The 18,276-nt window shown below is 43.0% G+C and overlaps 1 protein-coding gene across 1 annotated transcript; it reads right to left on the bottom strand.

The window, feature by feature from the left end:
* Positions 1–9,295: 9,295 nt before the first annotated feature.
* LOC143611913 (uncharacterized) lies at positions 9,296–9,727 on the bottom strand. Its single transcript, XM_077086019.1, has one exon. The coding sequence runs from the start codon at positions 9,725–9,727 to the stop codon at positions 9,296–9,298; it is 432 nt and encodes a 143-aa protein (XP_076942134.1).
* Positions 9,728–18,276: the final 8,549 nt, after the last annotated feature.

The raw sequence follows: 18,276 nt of genomic DNA, 5'->3' as shown, positions 1-18,276 counted from the left end.
CTTATGCATCTTTTACGTTCTTATAAAAATGATGTTATTGTACCTTTAACTTGAGCTTTACAAATGCTTAATGACTATTAACGATAGACGTAATATTAAATGCCAGATTAAATGTTTCTTATCTTGTACTTTTTTTTAGTTTTAATGTGAATTATTCGAATTTAAAGTTTTTGATATCAAATATAAATCCGATCCGATCCCAATTTATTAAATTTATGAAGTATGTAATTCATGCGAATGTTTATTTCTTGAAAGATCATCCAAGACTGTGAATGACCTTATCATCCCTATCATGGATGCATCATCATCATGCATGATGATGACTGGTGAGTCAAAATACTAGGTAGATGATGATGTGTTTGATGGCACTGATGTTATAGATGTGACAAAAGAATTAAGTGATCCAAGCAAACATTTCACGAGCCTCATCAACTGCCACCCCTTCATGAACGTCATCCTTTGAGTCGTGGTCCCAATTACTAAAGTTGATGTGCTATATGTTTTGATCTAGTTGTTATCCTAGTCAATGTATTTGGATACATAGACGTCTTCTCTTACTACATAGTACGGTGGACGTATTTCCAATCATTAAATTAATATACACAATGAGGGACCTCGGAAATTTTTCACATGGGTTGGAAATTTTTTGGGTCAGTACCTAGTTATATAAATCAACTTTTCTGTTTCAGGCTAGGCTGCTCGGCTCGTGTCAAATCGGCATGTAATTTTTTTGGGCACGGTTTAGCCGTTCTAGTCATATAAAAATATGTATAAAATATAATTCCTACTTGTATAAATATATATAAAATATAATTCCTACTTGTATAAATATATATAAAATATAATTCCTACTTGTATAAAATATAGTTTTGTTGCTAAATACAACGTTTTCAAATGAGATAGAAAGAACGGTTGTTTTTAGATATTAAAACTACAATACTATGTGAAGAAACATGGATCTACTCCCCTGGACGTGTCATAGATCCAATGAGTTCACACAGTAGGATACGGATAACAACCAGTACGATACAAGTCCAATTCCCAAAGTCCAGTGACGTGAACCTGCAAAACAGACACCGTGAGCTCGTTACGGGAAGGGCAAGAGCGGGGGTCTTCCCGTAACCACCATCCGGCGTGAGAATAAGTACAATTCCGACGAAGATAAAGTACTTAAGTAAATAGTGAGAGTATAGTGGGAGTGAATATATATCCACCTCATGAAGGTTGAGAGAGTATTTACAGCCGAAGGGTGTGGAAAGATGATTGGGCCAGCTATCCTTTTCAGAAGATGCTCTCGTAACCACCTGGACACGTGTCTCTAAATGATAGGTTCAGTTATTCGTTGCATGTGCATGTATAACAACCTGGACACGTGTCTTCACGGGACAGGGTGATAGACAACCCTGACCATGTGCACGGTTATAACGGCTTTGCCATATGTCCTTTATTTATTGGGCGAGAGATCACGTATTACCCAAGAAAGCATCTTGGTAAATCTTCTAGAAGGTAATTAGTTACTGACAGCTGTCCCGGGGCATTACCTCTTGGTCATTTATGCGGACGAATATTCCGTCTTGAAGATGACTCCTGAGGATGCTAGGATGCTTCCACATGTGTCATGAGGATGTTTCTTCCTTAGATGGTTAAGCGGGTGATCCATATGTCCCGCGGGCGCTTTATGAGGGGCCCTTAACTGACCCCCAGGTAGTACTTAAGGGTATTTGGGTCTTTTCAGTACCATACCTCTATAAGTCTCCCAGTCCAGTGTTTCTTCCGCGTGAAGTACTTTATGCGGGTGAAATTTTGGACTTAATGTGTATTTGGGGGTTTTTTATTCTGCAAGTTGGTAAGAAATATCTTTTGGTTGCTGTGGATAATCATGAAAAAGGACAAGTTGGTCACTCGCAGGCGCGTGGGCAGATGACAAGACGTGTATGCCGGCTGTCACTGTACTCGACTGTACAACTTTTTCCCTTTTTCGAATTTCCCGCATAACGTGGCGACTGTCTATTAGGCGATTGTTTCTCTCTCCACTGTTCATATCCCATCGCATTAATTGCGATGAGTATGGGGAAGTTAACTTTATTTCGAAGTTTTATCGCCTTTGATTTATGATTATCATCTTGCTTTTTCTTTCCGAATCTTCGACTTAACCACTCAATTTTTCTTATAACCGCTCATTATTTCATCAGATCTTACTGTGATGGTGACTATTCAGTCTGAAATTGATGAGGTGGAGGTTCAATGGGATCAATCTGATTATCAGAAGCTGGTTGATACTTATGGTATACCACCGGAGTGGGGACTAGAGTTTCCCTCTCCTGGTTCTATAGCCAGCCTGCCACCGCCTGGCAAAATGGCTGTGTATTCTGACTTTTTTGTTTATGGGAACTTTCGTTTTCCTATGACGAAGTTCGTTATGAAAGTGTTAAGTGCATACGTGATCCATTTATCCCAGTTGCATCCTCGTTCCGTCATGCGAATTCGTCATTATGAATTTGTATGTACTGCACACGGAATGTTACCCCGCGTCGACCGATTTCCTGTGTTCTACCGTCTTGTCAACCGTGATGGTTGGTTTACGTGTCAGGGGTTAGCCGACAGGAGTATCGGTATGAAGTTGAGAAGGGCTCCAAGGACTGGCGTAACAAATTTTTCTGGATATCTGAGGACGTAGTGCCCAAAACTATGGTTCGACGCCCTGTCACCGAAACACTTCCAGAGATTGTCACGGCCCCTCATGAGGGTCAAGAGTGGTTCCGCATCCTCGTTTTTGAGCCGACACCAATGCGGGCACTACCCGAGGAGGCCCTTGTGTGGGAAGGCATGAGCCGTTTATGGCCATCTCCGTATATGGAGCCTGTTTTTATTGGTTTGGATGATCGTAAGTTATCTTCTTTCTTTCATCCTTTGCTTGGAGCTTTATGATTGACTTTTATGTCTCCTCGACAGGTCCGGGACCCCATGTTTAACGCTCTGTTTGACGATAGGGGTTGCACGCGAAAGAGCATTCGCGACGCGGGTGACAAACCCGTTCTTGAAAAGTCTAAGGGCAACTTCCTGTTTCCGGTGAAGGTGCGTGCCGAACCGTTTGTTTCAGACGCTAACTTTGAAACAGGTGCATGTGTTTTGAATCCCCCCCCTCTTAATGTGCTTACCTCTGATGGGGTAATCGTCATTCTATCGTCGAGTGACGATTCCTCAACCCAAGAGGAAGAAAGCTTTGATGATGCTTCTGAAATTTCATCTGTCTCGCACCTGTTGGCAGAGCAAGCACAAAAGAGGACTTTTACGTCCTTTCAGGAAAGCGACATGGGAACGAGTGTTGCTGGTCCTAAGGGCGAGCCATCAGCTAAGAAACAGCGGACTCGTCGTCCTAAGAAGCCGCAGTCTAGCCTTGTGGAACGCATGAAGACGGTGACTGGTACGTGTTTCATTTTATAATTTTTACTGCTTTGATACGTGATTAAACGTGATTTTCTTGTGCAGATCCATCTATTGTTGGGGATGATACGTCAGAGAAATTACCATCACCAACCCCAACATTCGAGAAGCAGCCATCTCCTCCTCCAAAGAAGGAGACGGAAGACAAGCCTTCTACCCCTCCCACTGAAGCAAATGTGGAGGGGTCCAATCTTCAGTCAGGAGCTAACGACCCCTTAGACTATCTTTTTTAGTCTGGGAATGTTGTTGGTTCCCAGAATGATAACACAGAAGTCAATGAAGAGGGTTTCAGGATTCATGAATCCCCATCTCGATCTCCTCCACAATTTTTTTCTACTTCCTCACCTTCGACTACGGGTGCAGGAGGGAGTTTCCAATTTGGACCATCTGTCCATGATGTTGGAGGAGGTTCGACGCACGGTGCTCCTCAGCAGTTCTCCTCGATCCCTGTTCGTCTTGAAGCTTCAAGTTCACGTTACTACGGAGAGGCGAATCTAGGGGAGGACTACCATCTGTTTGTCCCGCCTTGGGAAATTGTTAATGGGTCTCGGTTTTCCGACCCCGATATGTGTATGAGTTTCGTTAAACACTACGTACCGCCTGCAGAAATGGCGTACCAACGCGAACGTTCCCGCCACGATCTTCACACCGATTTATCTTTTTCCTTGGCCAACACTTCGGCCTGTAGCCAGGAGATCTTACGCGAATGGCGTACGATGGGCAGGAAACTAGGTGAAGCTTCTCGAGCTGTCGAGACTGCAAAAAAAGAGGTTGAGGATCATCGCTTGGCAGCGAGTACAGCCAAGTGGAAACAGACGGATGCAGAGATCGCTCTTAACGGTGAACAGGACCGAATGCCGTTGCTGCCCGTCAATGGATGGAGGCTTGCGAGAGACAAAATTCTGTGCTTGAGGCTGCTCACGCTGAGACCCAAAACAAGAAGGATGACCTGGCGGGGGCCCTTGAAGCGAATTCGGCTTTGGAAAGCCAGGTAACCCGCCAAGGCAGCCGGATCCAGGAGCTTGAGGTAGAACTGAAGCTGCAGAAAGAGCAATCTGAACTTAAGGATAAAAGCGCTGCTGAAATGCAAGCTGCTTATGATTCTCTATTGCAATCTCGCGCGGAAGCGGAGGCTCGTGCCTCTAAAGCTTCTAATGACAAACAAAGAATAGTCGATGAGTTGCAGGAGCTTTGGAGCGGGGCGGAGCGTGCCGAGCGAGATCGACAGTGGTTCCTCACCCGGGGGCTTGATTCTGTGAGTCTCCCTCATATGTTATTCATTATACACTTCATGTTTGTGATGCTAATAAATTACTTTTTTCCTTTATCAGGTCATCCGGCATATTAAGGGAAGCATTGAGCTTACTGATTGCTTTGCCAACTTAATGACTACTTCCTCTCAGGCCGGCCGTGTGAAAGGCTTTAATGAAGGAATGGAGTATGCTCAATCTGGTCATACCTTTGAGAATCATCCGCTTCACGGCCTTGATGTGAAGCAAGAATATGATATGCGGATTAAGGAGTATGACAGCCTGGTCTTTCCTTACAAAATATGCTTCTGGAGTTTGCCTCCGCCGATGATGGCGTGCAACAATTAAGGATCTATTTAGATGATGAAATCTGAGGATGCCTCGTCTGAGGATACTTCACTGAAAGCTCCGGAGGACATACCAGCCTCTAACCCCATAGAATAGGTTTAGACTTTAAGACTTTGTAATTGTTTCTCCATATTTTTGTAACCGTCTTTTAATTATTAATGGAAAGAAACTTTTTGTCTTGTGAATATTACATTGTTTGTGAGATAATATCTTTGCAAGATATTTTTGAAATTTGAATTTTTGCAAGTTGGATGATTTTGATGACGTGGCGGAAAGAGGAACATTAAGGGACAACTGACAAGACGTGTATGACGCCTTTTGACAGCCTGTTCGCACTTTATTGAATATCCCGCCTGACATGTCAATCATCTAACGGCCAGCATTTTCTCTCTCTTCTGTCAGTCAGTCGGTTGCATTTATTGAGATGAGTATAAATAAATCATTTATGGTCTCCAATCCATTCTTATCGCTTTCAAACTCTTTTTCTCTCAATAATAATAGTTCTGAGACTTCCATATTCTGTCTTTCGATTTCCTTACTTATATTGCATTTAAATGGCAGGCGACAAGAAGAATCCTCCTGCTATTCATGAGGTTGGATGTAACCTTAAAGAGAAAGACTTTGAGGACATAATTAATGTGTATGGTCTAGCGCCGGCATGGGAGGCTGAACGCCTGGCCGATGGTGCAGTTGCCACTGCTCCGCCGACGAAGAAAATGGCCGTATATTTGGACCATTTTACGACGGGGAACTTCCGGCTACCTATGACAAGGTTTGTCCGATCCATCTTGACGACATATGGGATTCATTTATCCCAAATTCATCACTTTGGGATGTTAAGAATTCGATATTTCGAATTCTGTTGTCATGTCCATAACTTCGAACCATCTGTTGGCATGTTCGCCACATTCTACAAGATGATTTTCCGCGACGGTTGGTATGGTTTTGCCACCACCGGGAAGGGAACTATCGGCTTTGAATGGATCCGCAGTATATACGGATGGAAATCAAAGTTCTTTTGGATCCGAGAGGATGTTATTCCGTCTACGATGGCTCGTCGTAAACCGGAAGATGCGCCACCGGAAGTCCACTATCGAATACAAGGATCATCCTTGGTTTGTTACTTTGACCAAGACACCGACACCCATGCGTCCCATACATGAGGGGGCGATGGTAAGTGCTAAGATGAGTCGGTTATGGCCGTTCCCTGAGTTGGAGCCTTATTATGAGAAACTTGACAAATGTAAGTATGCTATTTGCTTCATTCTCGATATCTCCCTCACTCTTAACTTTTATTCTTTCTCATATAGTTGAGGGTTCTGTCTTCAGTACACTTTTGGACCACGAGGAGGGTCTGATGGTACGTCGTCCGATTGACCCAAAGGACGCGCCTATCTTGGAGCGTACGCGCCATAACTTTCTTTTCTCCACCACACTTAGCCCGGAACTTGTGGTTTCCGAGGCAATGTATGCTAAAGGTGAGGATTTCGTCTTGAAAGGTGAGGGCATTTCTCAACCCCGACCCATTACTGTTGCTACTTCCAGCGGAGTGATAGTACTTCTTTCGTCCAGCGAGGAGTCGTCACTCTACGAAGGAGGGTTAACAGTTGATGCTACTAATCCGTCGCGTTCAACTGTAGGTCTAACCCGTAAGCAAGAGTCGAAGGCCACCACCAGTCCGTCGACAGGTGAAGAGGGTGGTCACCAAATGGTTGAGGGTGAATCTCAGGCCGTTGGTGCGGGTGTTTCCAAGGCAGCCGACAAACAGAAAGTTCAATCCACCAAGGCTGCTTCATCCAAAAAGTCAAAGAAGGCAAAACTTGTCAATTTGGAATCACGCCTTCACCAACTTGATTCCAGAGATATTTCCTTAGGTAATTTCAATGTTCCTTGAATTTTTCAATAATTATAAATCAGACATATGTCTAATGTATGATTATTATTCTACAGTAGGCCTGAAAGATTTTTCCTGAAGATGTTTCAGGTCTGAAGAGTTCGACAGCACCACCGCCTCCACCATCTCCACCACCTAACACCGCCAAAGATCCAATCCTTGTAGCGGATGACTCTCCTTTGAAGAATAAGGAAGTTGGTAATACTGATGACTTTAATATGTCACCTTACTTCAATGTTAATCGCTTCAGAGATCAAGGAGGTGTTAGTACATTCGCCTATGGGCGTCAGACCTCTCCATCTCCTCATGAGGAAGATACTTCCCCACATCATCAGCATTGGTCTTTATGCCAAAATTCAACGCTAAACGACGTGGATGTATGTTTTGAATATTTGCGGGAAAGCCTTCCTCCCGCAGAAAGGGAGCGACAACGTCGCCGTATTCGCCAAGAGTTACTGCACTCAAACTCTTATCATTTGGCGAATACGATTTCCACTAACCAGGAGATATGCCGAGATTGGCTAGCGATGAATGAGGAGTGGGATGATCTGGAAATTAACTTGACTGAATCCAAGAAAGAATCCCTTGGGGCTATGAATGAGGCGAATGAGAGCCGTTTGGAAGCTGAGAAGGCCAACTGTCTTGCTGTTGAGGAAGCCAAGAACGTTCTCCAAAAGCAGTTGAACGAACAAGCGGAGCTGATAAAAACTCTTCAAGCTGAATCAGCAGTGAAGGACAAGCGTTTGACCGACCTTGCCACCAAAAGCCGAGACCAAGCCTTGGAGTGTGCTGGTCATAAAATGGAACTTGTCCGAGCTATGGCGGATAAGAAGTGGTTGTTGGCGGAAGGAGTTCCCAAGGTATTTGTCTTATTTTTGTTGTAAATAATCAAATTGTCCATAATCATTTATGTTTAATTATTCCAACAGGCTATCGCCGATGTCCGGGACAGTAACGAGGTTGGGAACTGTGTCGCCATTCTTTTGAATGCGTCCAAACAAGCTGCCGTCAGATAGGCTTCCAGGAAGGTTACAAATTTGCTTCAGAAGGCAAGCTTCTGGAAGAATATATTCTGCACGGCCAGGATAGTGCTGCAATACTTATCCAAAAGACAAAAACTTTTGATTCTTTAAAGTTTTCTCTTGCGGAGTAGATATCCGAGCTTGCGAACGAGGAGGGCAACATAGATCAGCTGAAGGACCTCCTTGGACTTGCTGAGGAAGATGAAGAGGATCAAGACAGAACGAATAATGATAATGTGGGAGGCGAAGATGCCGCCCCATAGATGTAGATTTATCCTCCTTGTAATCGTCTTTCCTTTGTAATCTCTTTTGACCAATAATAAGAAGTTTTTTTGTCCGGTACACCTTGTCTTATTCTTTATAATATAAGTGTTTGTATGATCTTCTTGTTTGTCAATAAAGGATTACATAGCAACACATATATACATGAGACTAATATAAATTTCCATAGATCAGGCATAAGCCGTAATACAAAAAATGAAATTACATAGCATCAGCTAGTCTATTTGGGCACGCAGGCCAAAAACATAAAATAAAGGCATACATACTATGTAGCATTTTTTCAACTGATCCCCGTTCCAGGTTCTGGGAATCTCAGACCCGTCCAATTTTTCTAACTTGTAGACACCTTTAGATAACACTTGTTTGACTTTGTAAGGTCCCTCCCAAGTTGGGGTCAACTTGCCCAGAGGCTCCTGGCCAAAAGCCTCATTATTGCGGAAGACAAAGTCTCCCGCATCGAATTCGCATTTTTGGACCCGTGAATTGTAATATTTTTGCAACTGGCGTTTATAATTGTGTTCACGGATCGATGCTAGTTCTCTCCTCTCCTCAATGAGGTCAAGTTTCATTCGAAGTTCGTGATCATTGTCATCGATCATCAAAACTCTCGCAGATGGAATCCCTATTTCGGCTGGGATCATGGCCTCCGTGCCATAGGTTAAACTAAAAGGCGTTTCAGAATTGCTAGAATTCTTTTGGGTGCGGAAGGCCCAAAGTGCATGAGGCAACTCGTCAACCCAGCCTGTCCGTTTAGTTCCTAAACTTGCTTTGATCCCTTATTTGATAGTTCGGTTGGTTCTCTCGACCTGATCGTTTGCTTGCGGATGTGCTACAGATGTGAAATTCTGAATGACTTGAAGTTCTTTCAGCCATTCCTGTAGTTCGCTGTCTGCAAATTGGGTCCCATTGTCACTTACCAGTTCTTGCGGGAGACCAAACCGGCAAATAATGAAATCCCATAGGAACTTCTTGACACTCGATGTCGTTATTGATGCGACCGGTTTGGCTTCGACCCACTTGGTGCAGTAATCAATGGCCACTATCAAGAACTTGACTCATCCAGGAGCTTCTGGGAAAGGTTCCATGATGTCAATAGCCCATTTCTGGAACGGCCATACGGATGTTTCCGGAATCAACTCATTCTTTGGGCGTAACGTATTGGGGGCATGGCGTTGGCAAGAATCACACTTTCTAATTTCTTGTACAGCGTCTAAATGCATGCCAGGCCAGTAATACCCCGCATTTAGAAGTTTTGCCACAATCATTCTAGGACCCGCGTGTAGGCCAAATATGCCTTCGTGTACTTCTCTTATTAAGTAGTTCGCGTCTTCCGCGTCCACACAACACAACAGCGGTTCTAAAAACGATCTCCGGTACAACACGCCATCATTCATTTGGTAATTCAAGGCCTTGTGTTTTATCTTCCGTGCCTCACATTTTCCTGCTGAGAGGACTCCGGATGATAAATAAGCCTTAATCGGTGTCATCCATGATTCGATGCCCGTTTGGATTACCAAAACCTGCTTTTGTGGAACGGATGGGTGATCTAGGACTTCAATGCGGATATCCTTAGCAAAGGTGCTCAAAATTTGTTGAAGCGAACTTGCTAAGGGCGTCCGCAGATTTGTTCTCTCTCCTCTTGATGTGGATAACGTTAAAAGAAGAGAATTGACGAATTAAGTCCTTTGCCTGCGACATATAGGAAGCCATAACATCATTATTTGCTTCGTAAGTACCATTGATCTGCCCAGCAATAAGCATACAGTCCACCTGTGTTTCCAAATGTTTTACCCCGAGCTTTTTGGCTATCCTCAAGCCTGCCAGAAAAGCCTCGTATTCTGCCTCGTTGTTAGTACTCTTGAAGTCTAGCTTTATGGCATATGTGAACTCATGACCCTTTGGGTTGACTAGCCTGAGACCTGCAACAGACCCCTCACTGCTTGAATTTCCGTCCGTGAACAATGACCAAGTTTGCCATTGTTCAGGATGTGCTTGGGGTTGTTGCTCGATCAAACATTCCTTCTCTTTGTGCTACGGAACCTCGGTAACGAAGTCCGCAAGCACCTGTCCCTTAATTGCTGGTCTGGGTTGATACTCGATCGCGTGTTCACCCAACTCAATGGCCCACTTTGCCAATCTCCCAGACAATTCAGGCTTACTCAGTACATTCTTGAGTTTATATCCAGTTAAGACATTTATGGGATGTCCCTGAAAATACCTGCGGAGCCGTGGGGATGCGTAGACCAGTGCTAGAACAAGTTTTTCTAACATTGAGTACCTGGTCTCCGGATCTGACAACGTCCTACTAACATAATAAATTTGAGTTTAGACGTTCTTTCTGTCCGTCAGTAGTACGACTCCCACAGCAATGTCAGATGCCGATAAGTACACCGTCAACGGTTCTCCCGCATAAGGAGCTGTTAACGTGGGCAACTCCATCAAACATTTCTTGACTTCTAGGAATACTTGTTCGGCATTCGCGGTCCACTTGAATTGTGCCTTCTTGAGGCAATTCTTTAAAGTTGAAACGAATGGATAAGCTTGGCTGCATGGTTTGCCAAAAACCTATTCAATCCTACCAATCTTCCATTGAGAGTCTGTACTTCCTTGAGGGATGAGGGAGAGGACATGCGGGCCACTGCCTGGACCTTATCCGGGTTAGCTTTGAAACCCACTCTCGTAACAATAACTCCAAGAAATCTTCATTCCTCCATCCCAAAAGAACACTTAGCCAGGTTCAGCTTCATGTTAATGCTTCTCAAAGTCTCGAAAGTTTCTTCGATATCTCTTAGAATTTGATCTTCCTCAATGCTTTTGATCACCAAGTCATCCATGTAAACCTCTAAGTTTCGACCAATCTGATTTTTGAATGCTTGATCCATTAACCGTTGATATGTGGCACCCGCGTTCTTCAGTCCGAAAGGCATCATTTTATAGCATAAAGTGTCTTGGTCAGTCCGGAATGTTGTTTTATCCTCATCACTCGCAGCCATGCGGATTTGATGATAGCCTTTGTAGGCGTCTAAAAAGAATTTGAATTTAAACGGGGCCACGACATCGACTTTGAGATCTATTTCAGGTAATGGGTAGCAATCCTTCGGGCAAGCTTTGTTCAGGTCCTTAAAGTCTATACACATCCGCCATGTTCCGTTACTCTTTGGAACGATGACTGGATTAGCCACCCATGTCTGATATTTGATTTCACGAATGATTCCGGCTTGAAGCAAATCTTGTACTTGTTCAATCATGGCTTTCGTTTGTTCTGGGCCCATCTTTCGCTTCTTTTGGACAATTGGTGTAAACACCGGGTTTACTCTTAACTTGTGTTCCGCAATGCTCCGCGGGACACCAGTCATGTCCGCGGGCTGCCAAGCGAAGATGTCCATATTTTTAGTCAACAGTTGTTTTAAGAAAGTCCTCACTATTTCTGAAATAGCGGGTCCAATTATGACTGTCTGATCAGGAAACTTTTTATTCAATACCCATTTCTCCGGTTCGGTTCTCTGAGTTTGCTTTGGGACTTTTCTAGGTTTGAGCTCTCTGTTGCAAAGCAGTGTCGGTTGACATGAATGATTGCTATGCCGGTGCATGTTGGGACCCCAACTGCACCATGGGCAGTGGACGGATGAGCATTGAAATCAACAATTGCTTCTCGCCATAGAATGATGTCATGTTTAAAAGTTGCTGGTAGGACTAAAAATTCAACTTCCTCAGTTCTTGAATGGATCCCGTCACTAAGAGTGACCGGGAAGGATATAACCCCTCTCGGGTGCATTACTTCCCCTCCGTATCCAGAAACGGGAGCGTGGATGGGTTTTAGCCGATCTTTGTCTTCCTCATCCAATTGCTCGAAGCATTGTTTGTACATGATGTCGGACGTACTTCCGGTGTCAAAGAATACATATTGTGACCGGTAGTGACCGAAGAGAGCATTGATTATTAACGGATTCTTGTTGCACGGTCCCCCTTTTATTCGTAGAAAAATTACTGGCTCATTTTCCCACTCCTCTTCCAAAATCTCTCTCCTTTTTCCGCCAACCTTATATCCACCTTGAATCATGTGAACGTTTAAATCCTTAACTTGTCTTTTGGCTGGGCCCTGAATATCCCTTGCGGGAGGTTTGCCAATTCCTGGTCTTTTGACCAAACGTTCGAGTTTGCCATTTTTTACCGCTGCTTCGATCTTGTTCTTCAGGGCCACACACTCATTTGTGTTGTGTCCAATGTCGTTATGATACGAGCAGTGTTTTTTTTTTATCAAGGAACGATTTCCTTGGTAATGGTTAGGGCTTCCAGAAAGTCAAATTTTCAGTGGTGAGAATATCTGAAGGAGTCTTTGACAGCGGAGTCCAGCTGTTAGAAGACCGAGCTGAAAATTTTTGTTTGTTCTTATTACCTATCAAAGACCTTGCATCGAATTGCTTTGATGGTTGTGAAGTTAGTTGAAGCCTTGACCAAATTGTTCCGTTGGCTTGCCTGTTTGGTCTCGGAGTTTGGAACTCGACCCTTGGCAATTGTGTCACACCCCCGTCTTAGGCCTAGAGCGTGACCCAATAGTTGGTACAAATATTGTAAATAAATCAGAGTTGCGTTAATTTGCGGAAGACTTATAAAACTTTAAGGATCAAAAGTGCAACATTTATATTTACATTCAAAAGACGGGAATTGTAAAACACCCGTTTAGAGTTGTTAACAAAAGATTACTTGTTTATGTTTGCAAACCACCATTTATGTTTATACAAAATAAAAATCCGAGCCATTGGATATATAAGCACTTCGTCACTCCAAGTGCTAAACTTGTTCACCTGCAAAATGTAAGAAAATACGTCAGCAACGAATGCTGTTGAACACGCTGACGCAAAATAATTTCTTTTACTTTATTACTCCTCGAGACTACGCCTGCCTCGGCCCAACGTGGCTTAGGAATTACAAATTCAAACAACACATTATAAACTTGAGTCTCTACTCTAGGTCACCTCAGAACTCTTTTGGGTTTCTCATGTTCCTTGCGACTCAAGGCATCGGCCACGACGTTGGCTTTGCCTTCATGGTAAACAATCTCACAATCGTAGTTGTTGAGTGTTTCCATCCATCGCCATTAGCGCATGTTGAGCTCCTTTTGATCAAAGATGTGTTTCAAGCTCTTATGATCAGTGTACATGGTAAATCTTACTCCATAGAGATAGTGCCTCCATATCTTAAGTGCAAAGATTATCGCGCCTAACTCTAGATCGTGAGTCGTGTAGTTCTTTTCGTGTACTTTGAGTTGACGAGAGGCATAAGCGATTACTTTCTTGCGTTGCATTAGTACGCATCCCAAACCCAAGTGAGACGCGTCACTAAATACTACAAAATCCTCAATACCTTCTGGTAAAGCCAAGATAGGTGCTTGGGTAAGTTTTTGTTTAAGTGTATCGAACGTATCTTGTTGCTTCGTTCCCCATTCATATTTAATGTTCTTACGAGTTAAGGAAGTTATAGGAACGGCGATACGAGAAAAATTTTCGATGAACCTACGGTAGTAGCCGGCCAATCCTAAGAAACTTTGGATCTCGGTTGGCGACTTCGGGACCTCCCACTTAGAGATAGCTTCAATCTTCGCGGGGTCCACTTGAATATCATTAACGTTAATGATGTGACCAAGAAATTGCACCTCGTGTAACCAGAACTCGCATTTTGAGAACTTAGCGTACAACTTCTCGGTTCTAAGAATTTCAAGCAACGTTCGAAGATAAATTTCATGATCAGCCTTAGACTTAGAGTAAATAAGTATATCGTCGATGAATACGATATCAAATTTATCCAAGTAAGGCTTGCAAATACGGTTCATCATATCCATAAACGCAGCTGGGGCATTAGTGAGTCCAAATGGCATGACCGTGAACTCATAACGTCCATACCTTGTTCGAAACGCGGTTTTCGGGATATCTTCGGTTTGAACTTTGAGTTGGTGATAGCCGGAACGAAGAACGATTTTAGAAAAATAGCTAGCACCTTGAAGTTGGTCGAAAAGATCATCGATACGAGGGAGTGGATATCGGTTTTTGATTGTGACTTTGTTCAATGCACGATAATTGATACACATTCGCATGGAACCATCCTTCTTCTTGACGAATAGAATTGGCGCTCCCCAAGGTGACGAACTTGGTCGAATGAAACCTTTCTCCAATAACTCATCGAGTTGTTTCTTGAACTCCTTCATCTCAGTTGGCGCTAAACGATACGGAGCTTTGGCGATCGGAGCAGTACCAGGAATAAGATCAATCCTAAACTCTACTTCACGATCAGGAGGGATTCCAGGAAGTTCATCAGGAAAGACGTCAGAAAAGTTAAAAACAATAGGGACGTCTTTGATTTCTTTTGGCTTTGATTCTTCAGTGACGTAGGCCATGAATGCGAGGCATCCTTGATTCAAATATTTGTTAGCCCTAATCATAGAAATTATGCTAACTTGGCCAGCTTCTTTGTCCCCTTCAATTCGAATCGTTCGTTTATCTGGGGCTAAAAGTTCAACAGTTTTGCTATTGCAGATGATACGAGCATGGTTATCGGATAACCAATCCATACCAAGTACAATATCAAAACCAGCCAGACTCATGGGTAACAAAAAAATAGGCAGAATATAACCAGCTAGAAGTATTTTTCCGTTTTCAAGGGCTTCGGAGATCTTAACAATTTCGCCACTAGCAGTCTCGACGCTTAGAGTTTTATCTAATTTTGTTAATGGTTCTTTTAATAGACTACAGAAACTATAGTTTATAAAACTTAGATTGGCACCCGAATCAAACAAAACTCTAGCATAGATGTCGTTGACTAGAAACGTACCAGTTATAGTTTCCGCCATGTCAGCGGCCTTCTTTGTGTCGAGCACGAAGACTCGAGCGTTTCCCTTTCTGTTCTGGCCATTTCCACCCGCACCACCAGTAGCGGGTTTGTTCTTTGGGCACTCAAAACTTAAATAGCCCATTTCCTTGCAATTAAAGGAAGTCGTCTTTTTTTTCCCCAACAATTAGCAGCATCATGTCCCGTACGATTATAGGATTCACAAACTTTAGGAGACAGGGCGAAATTGCATCGGCCCTTGTGGTACCTCCTACACGTCTTGTATGGCATAGAGTTATTTTGGTTTACGCCCTTGCTTCTGAAGTTGGAACTTCCTCCAGTCTTTCCTTGAGCAGCTGTTGGTGTCATCTTCTTGTCCTCTTCTTTGTTGCGGACCATGCCGCCCATCAAGTAACCAGCCAACTTCATTGCAGAGTCAACGGTTTGAGGCAAGTGCGACCTCACCATGTCGCGGATTTCCCGCGGTAGTCTTCATATATATCTTGTGACTTTGCTGGACTCAGGGTTAACCAGCTGGGGAACAAGGTGACAGCACTCAAGAAACTTGGTATTGTACTCTCGGAGGTTTGTCCCTACGACCTTATGATTGAGGACTTTTGTTTGGATCTAATCGGTCTCGTGCATAGGACAAAACTTTCCCATCACCATGGTTCAGGCTCTTCGCTATTGGATAAAAGATGCTTGCTCTTTGCATTTATTAAGATTCTTTCTCCATGAGTGTCATAACTGGGATAGTATTATTACTTCAAATTCAAAGAAAGCCAGTTCTTCTTTTTCAAAAAGAAATCACAGACTATTCTTCTTCCTATATACTTCTTATGTATGTGAATATGAATCTAGCTTCCTCTTTCTCCGTAACCAATCTAACTCATCCCATGACAGGCCATACATCACATCTCTTCCCTTACTCATCAACAACGCATTCCATCACTCATGCGCTTCCCCCTTGAACATTAGGGCGGAATATTGAATCTCCTCCTCCTCCTCAGAGCACTTGCTTGTTATAACGATGGTTTCCATTTCCTCGAGCTATCTCATGGTTGTGATGGCCCTTTTGTCATCATGGAACTCTTTCGGTCCATAGTATTTGAAATCTTTAAATGAACACCCACTTATCTTGAGTTTCTTGAACTCACGTCTAACTCCACCATCGGCGTTAGACTCATGAAAACTACCCTCCTCATGAGAGGGTTTCAGACGGGATTTCACGGATTTCGAAGGATGAACGGAAGGATTAACAGTTCGGGAATGTTTGGTTTGTCTAGATTGAGATCTAAACTCGGATTCTTCCCTAATGGCTTGCTTAATCATCTTTTGGATTTTATTCATGTATTTTTCAGGAATTTCTTCCTCTCGCTCGTTCTTATTTTGGGGGGCTTTCCCCTTATCTTTTATCTCTTTCTCTCTACGAGCATTATTGTTGTTACTTTGTTCAGACATATTTCTCTTTTTCTTTTTCAATTAAGTCTGAAATTTTAACAACATTTCTTTTGTCAAACACACACTTTTAATAATTATACAGTTATATATATCCCAAGGATATATATTTCATATTACACAAACTTATATATATCGTTCCAATGATATATATATATATATATATATATATATAACTTGTCCTACCATTTCATGAGAACGTTTTAAACGTTTTTTATTTATACACATAACATACAGGACACATAACCTCACATCATATTCCACCATCTTCAGTTCTTCAAGAACTTCTTCACAACCTTCGTTAGTTTGTTGCACTTACGAAGGAGTGTCTCTCCAACTTTCTTCTTTTTCTTCTCTTCTTCATCTACCTTTTTCCTCCAATCGTCGGTTTCGTGCAGTGCACGATCCAGATGTTCATCATATGATTGTGGGATTACATTGGGGTATCCATACTGCGGAGGTGGGTCGCGATAACCCAGGGTCACCATCTCGTAATGATTCCTCGGCTCTGGATACGGAACATAATCCATATCGGATGAAAGGTAGAGATAAGTCTTGGCAGCTTGATTCTGCTCTCGGATCTCGTCGGCTTGCTCTTGAATTGATGGAATTTCTCCTTGGAATGGTGGGAAGCTTGACGAAGCTTGATTCCTAAGTTTCTCAAGGTGTTGGACATACGGATCCACAGAACCATAGCTTGCGTTTTGGGAAGTGAGTGATCCTTCCATTAGGCTTGACATCTCATGAAGGTTATCAGGATTCTCTTCTTCCGGTTCTTCCTCAGTTTCTTCCTCGGGTTCTTCTTCTTCTTCGGGATCTTCCTCCTCTTCTGGTTCTTCTTCCTCTTCCGGTTCCTCTTCTTCTGGTTCATCTTCCTCCATGGGTTATGTGGTTTCATCGTTTATTGGTGGCATTTGGAAAGTCTCAGAAGGCATCATTATTCTCATCTTGGGTCTACGGACGGTCCTTCACCGTTGTTTGGTTGAGAACTAACTTTTTTAAAGGTGGAGCTTCCTGCATGCCATTCTTGTTGTTTAGAGAGATATTTCATCTACTCGGAGGATGGTTGAGAGTTTGGTAGGTATCCGGTTGGATAGTATTGTGGTATCTCTGGGGGTTGGTTAGTGGGGATCTCTGTTGGATGGTACGTCGGTATTTCGGAAGGATTATACATCTGTATTATTGATGGATGGTATCTTGAGTGTCTTGGTGGCTCAATTCCTTGTTTCGGTGGACTATCGGGAACATCTATTGGGTAGTGCCTGCTTCCGGGGTAGTACACGGGTTTAGTCAAGTTGTGCTCCATATATTGGTTGAAGTATGCTTCATAATAACCCTCACTCATGTTGTCTTCAGGGTAGGGTTCGGCAATTCCAGCCTCCTTTGCCTTGCGCACAAAGTATTCGATGTGAGCTTTAAATGACATCTAATATTATGAGTGGTTTAGAATGTAGAGAGGAAATGAAATGTTATCAGCCTATCTTATCCCTAAAACACATAACAATTATTTCCTATACTTGGATCGAAGTTTGGGTATTGTTTTATGATACCCAATTTGCTAAGATCGATGGCTCTGATACCAACCTGTCACACCCCTGTCTTAGGCCTAGGAGCGTGACCCAATAGTTGGTACTGATATTGTAAATAAATAAGAGTTGCGTTAATTTGCAGAAGACTTATAAAAACTTTAAGGATCAAAAGTGTAACATTTATATTTACATTCAAAAGACGGGAATTTTAAAACACCCATTTAGAG

Source organism: Bidens hawaiensis, unplaced genomic scaffold, assembly GCF_021521415.1.
Source record: "Bidens hawaiensis isolate Kalapana, Puna unplaced genomic scaffold, B.hawaiensis_p1.1 tig00032509_1, whole genome shotgun sequence".
Lineage (NCBI taxonomy): Eukaryota > Viridiplantae > Streptophyta > Magnoliopsida > Asterales > Asteraceae > Bidens > Bidens hawaiensis.
Note: the sequence above shows the minus strand (reverse complement) of the source record. Positions and strands in the feature narration are given on the sequence as shown.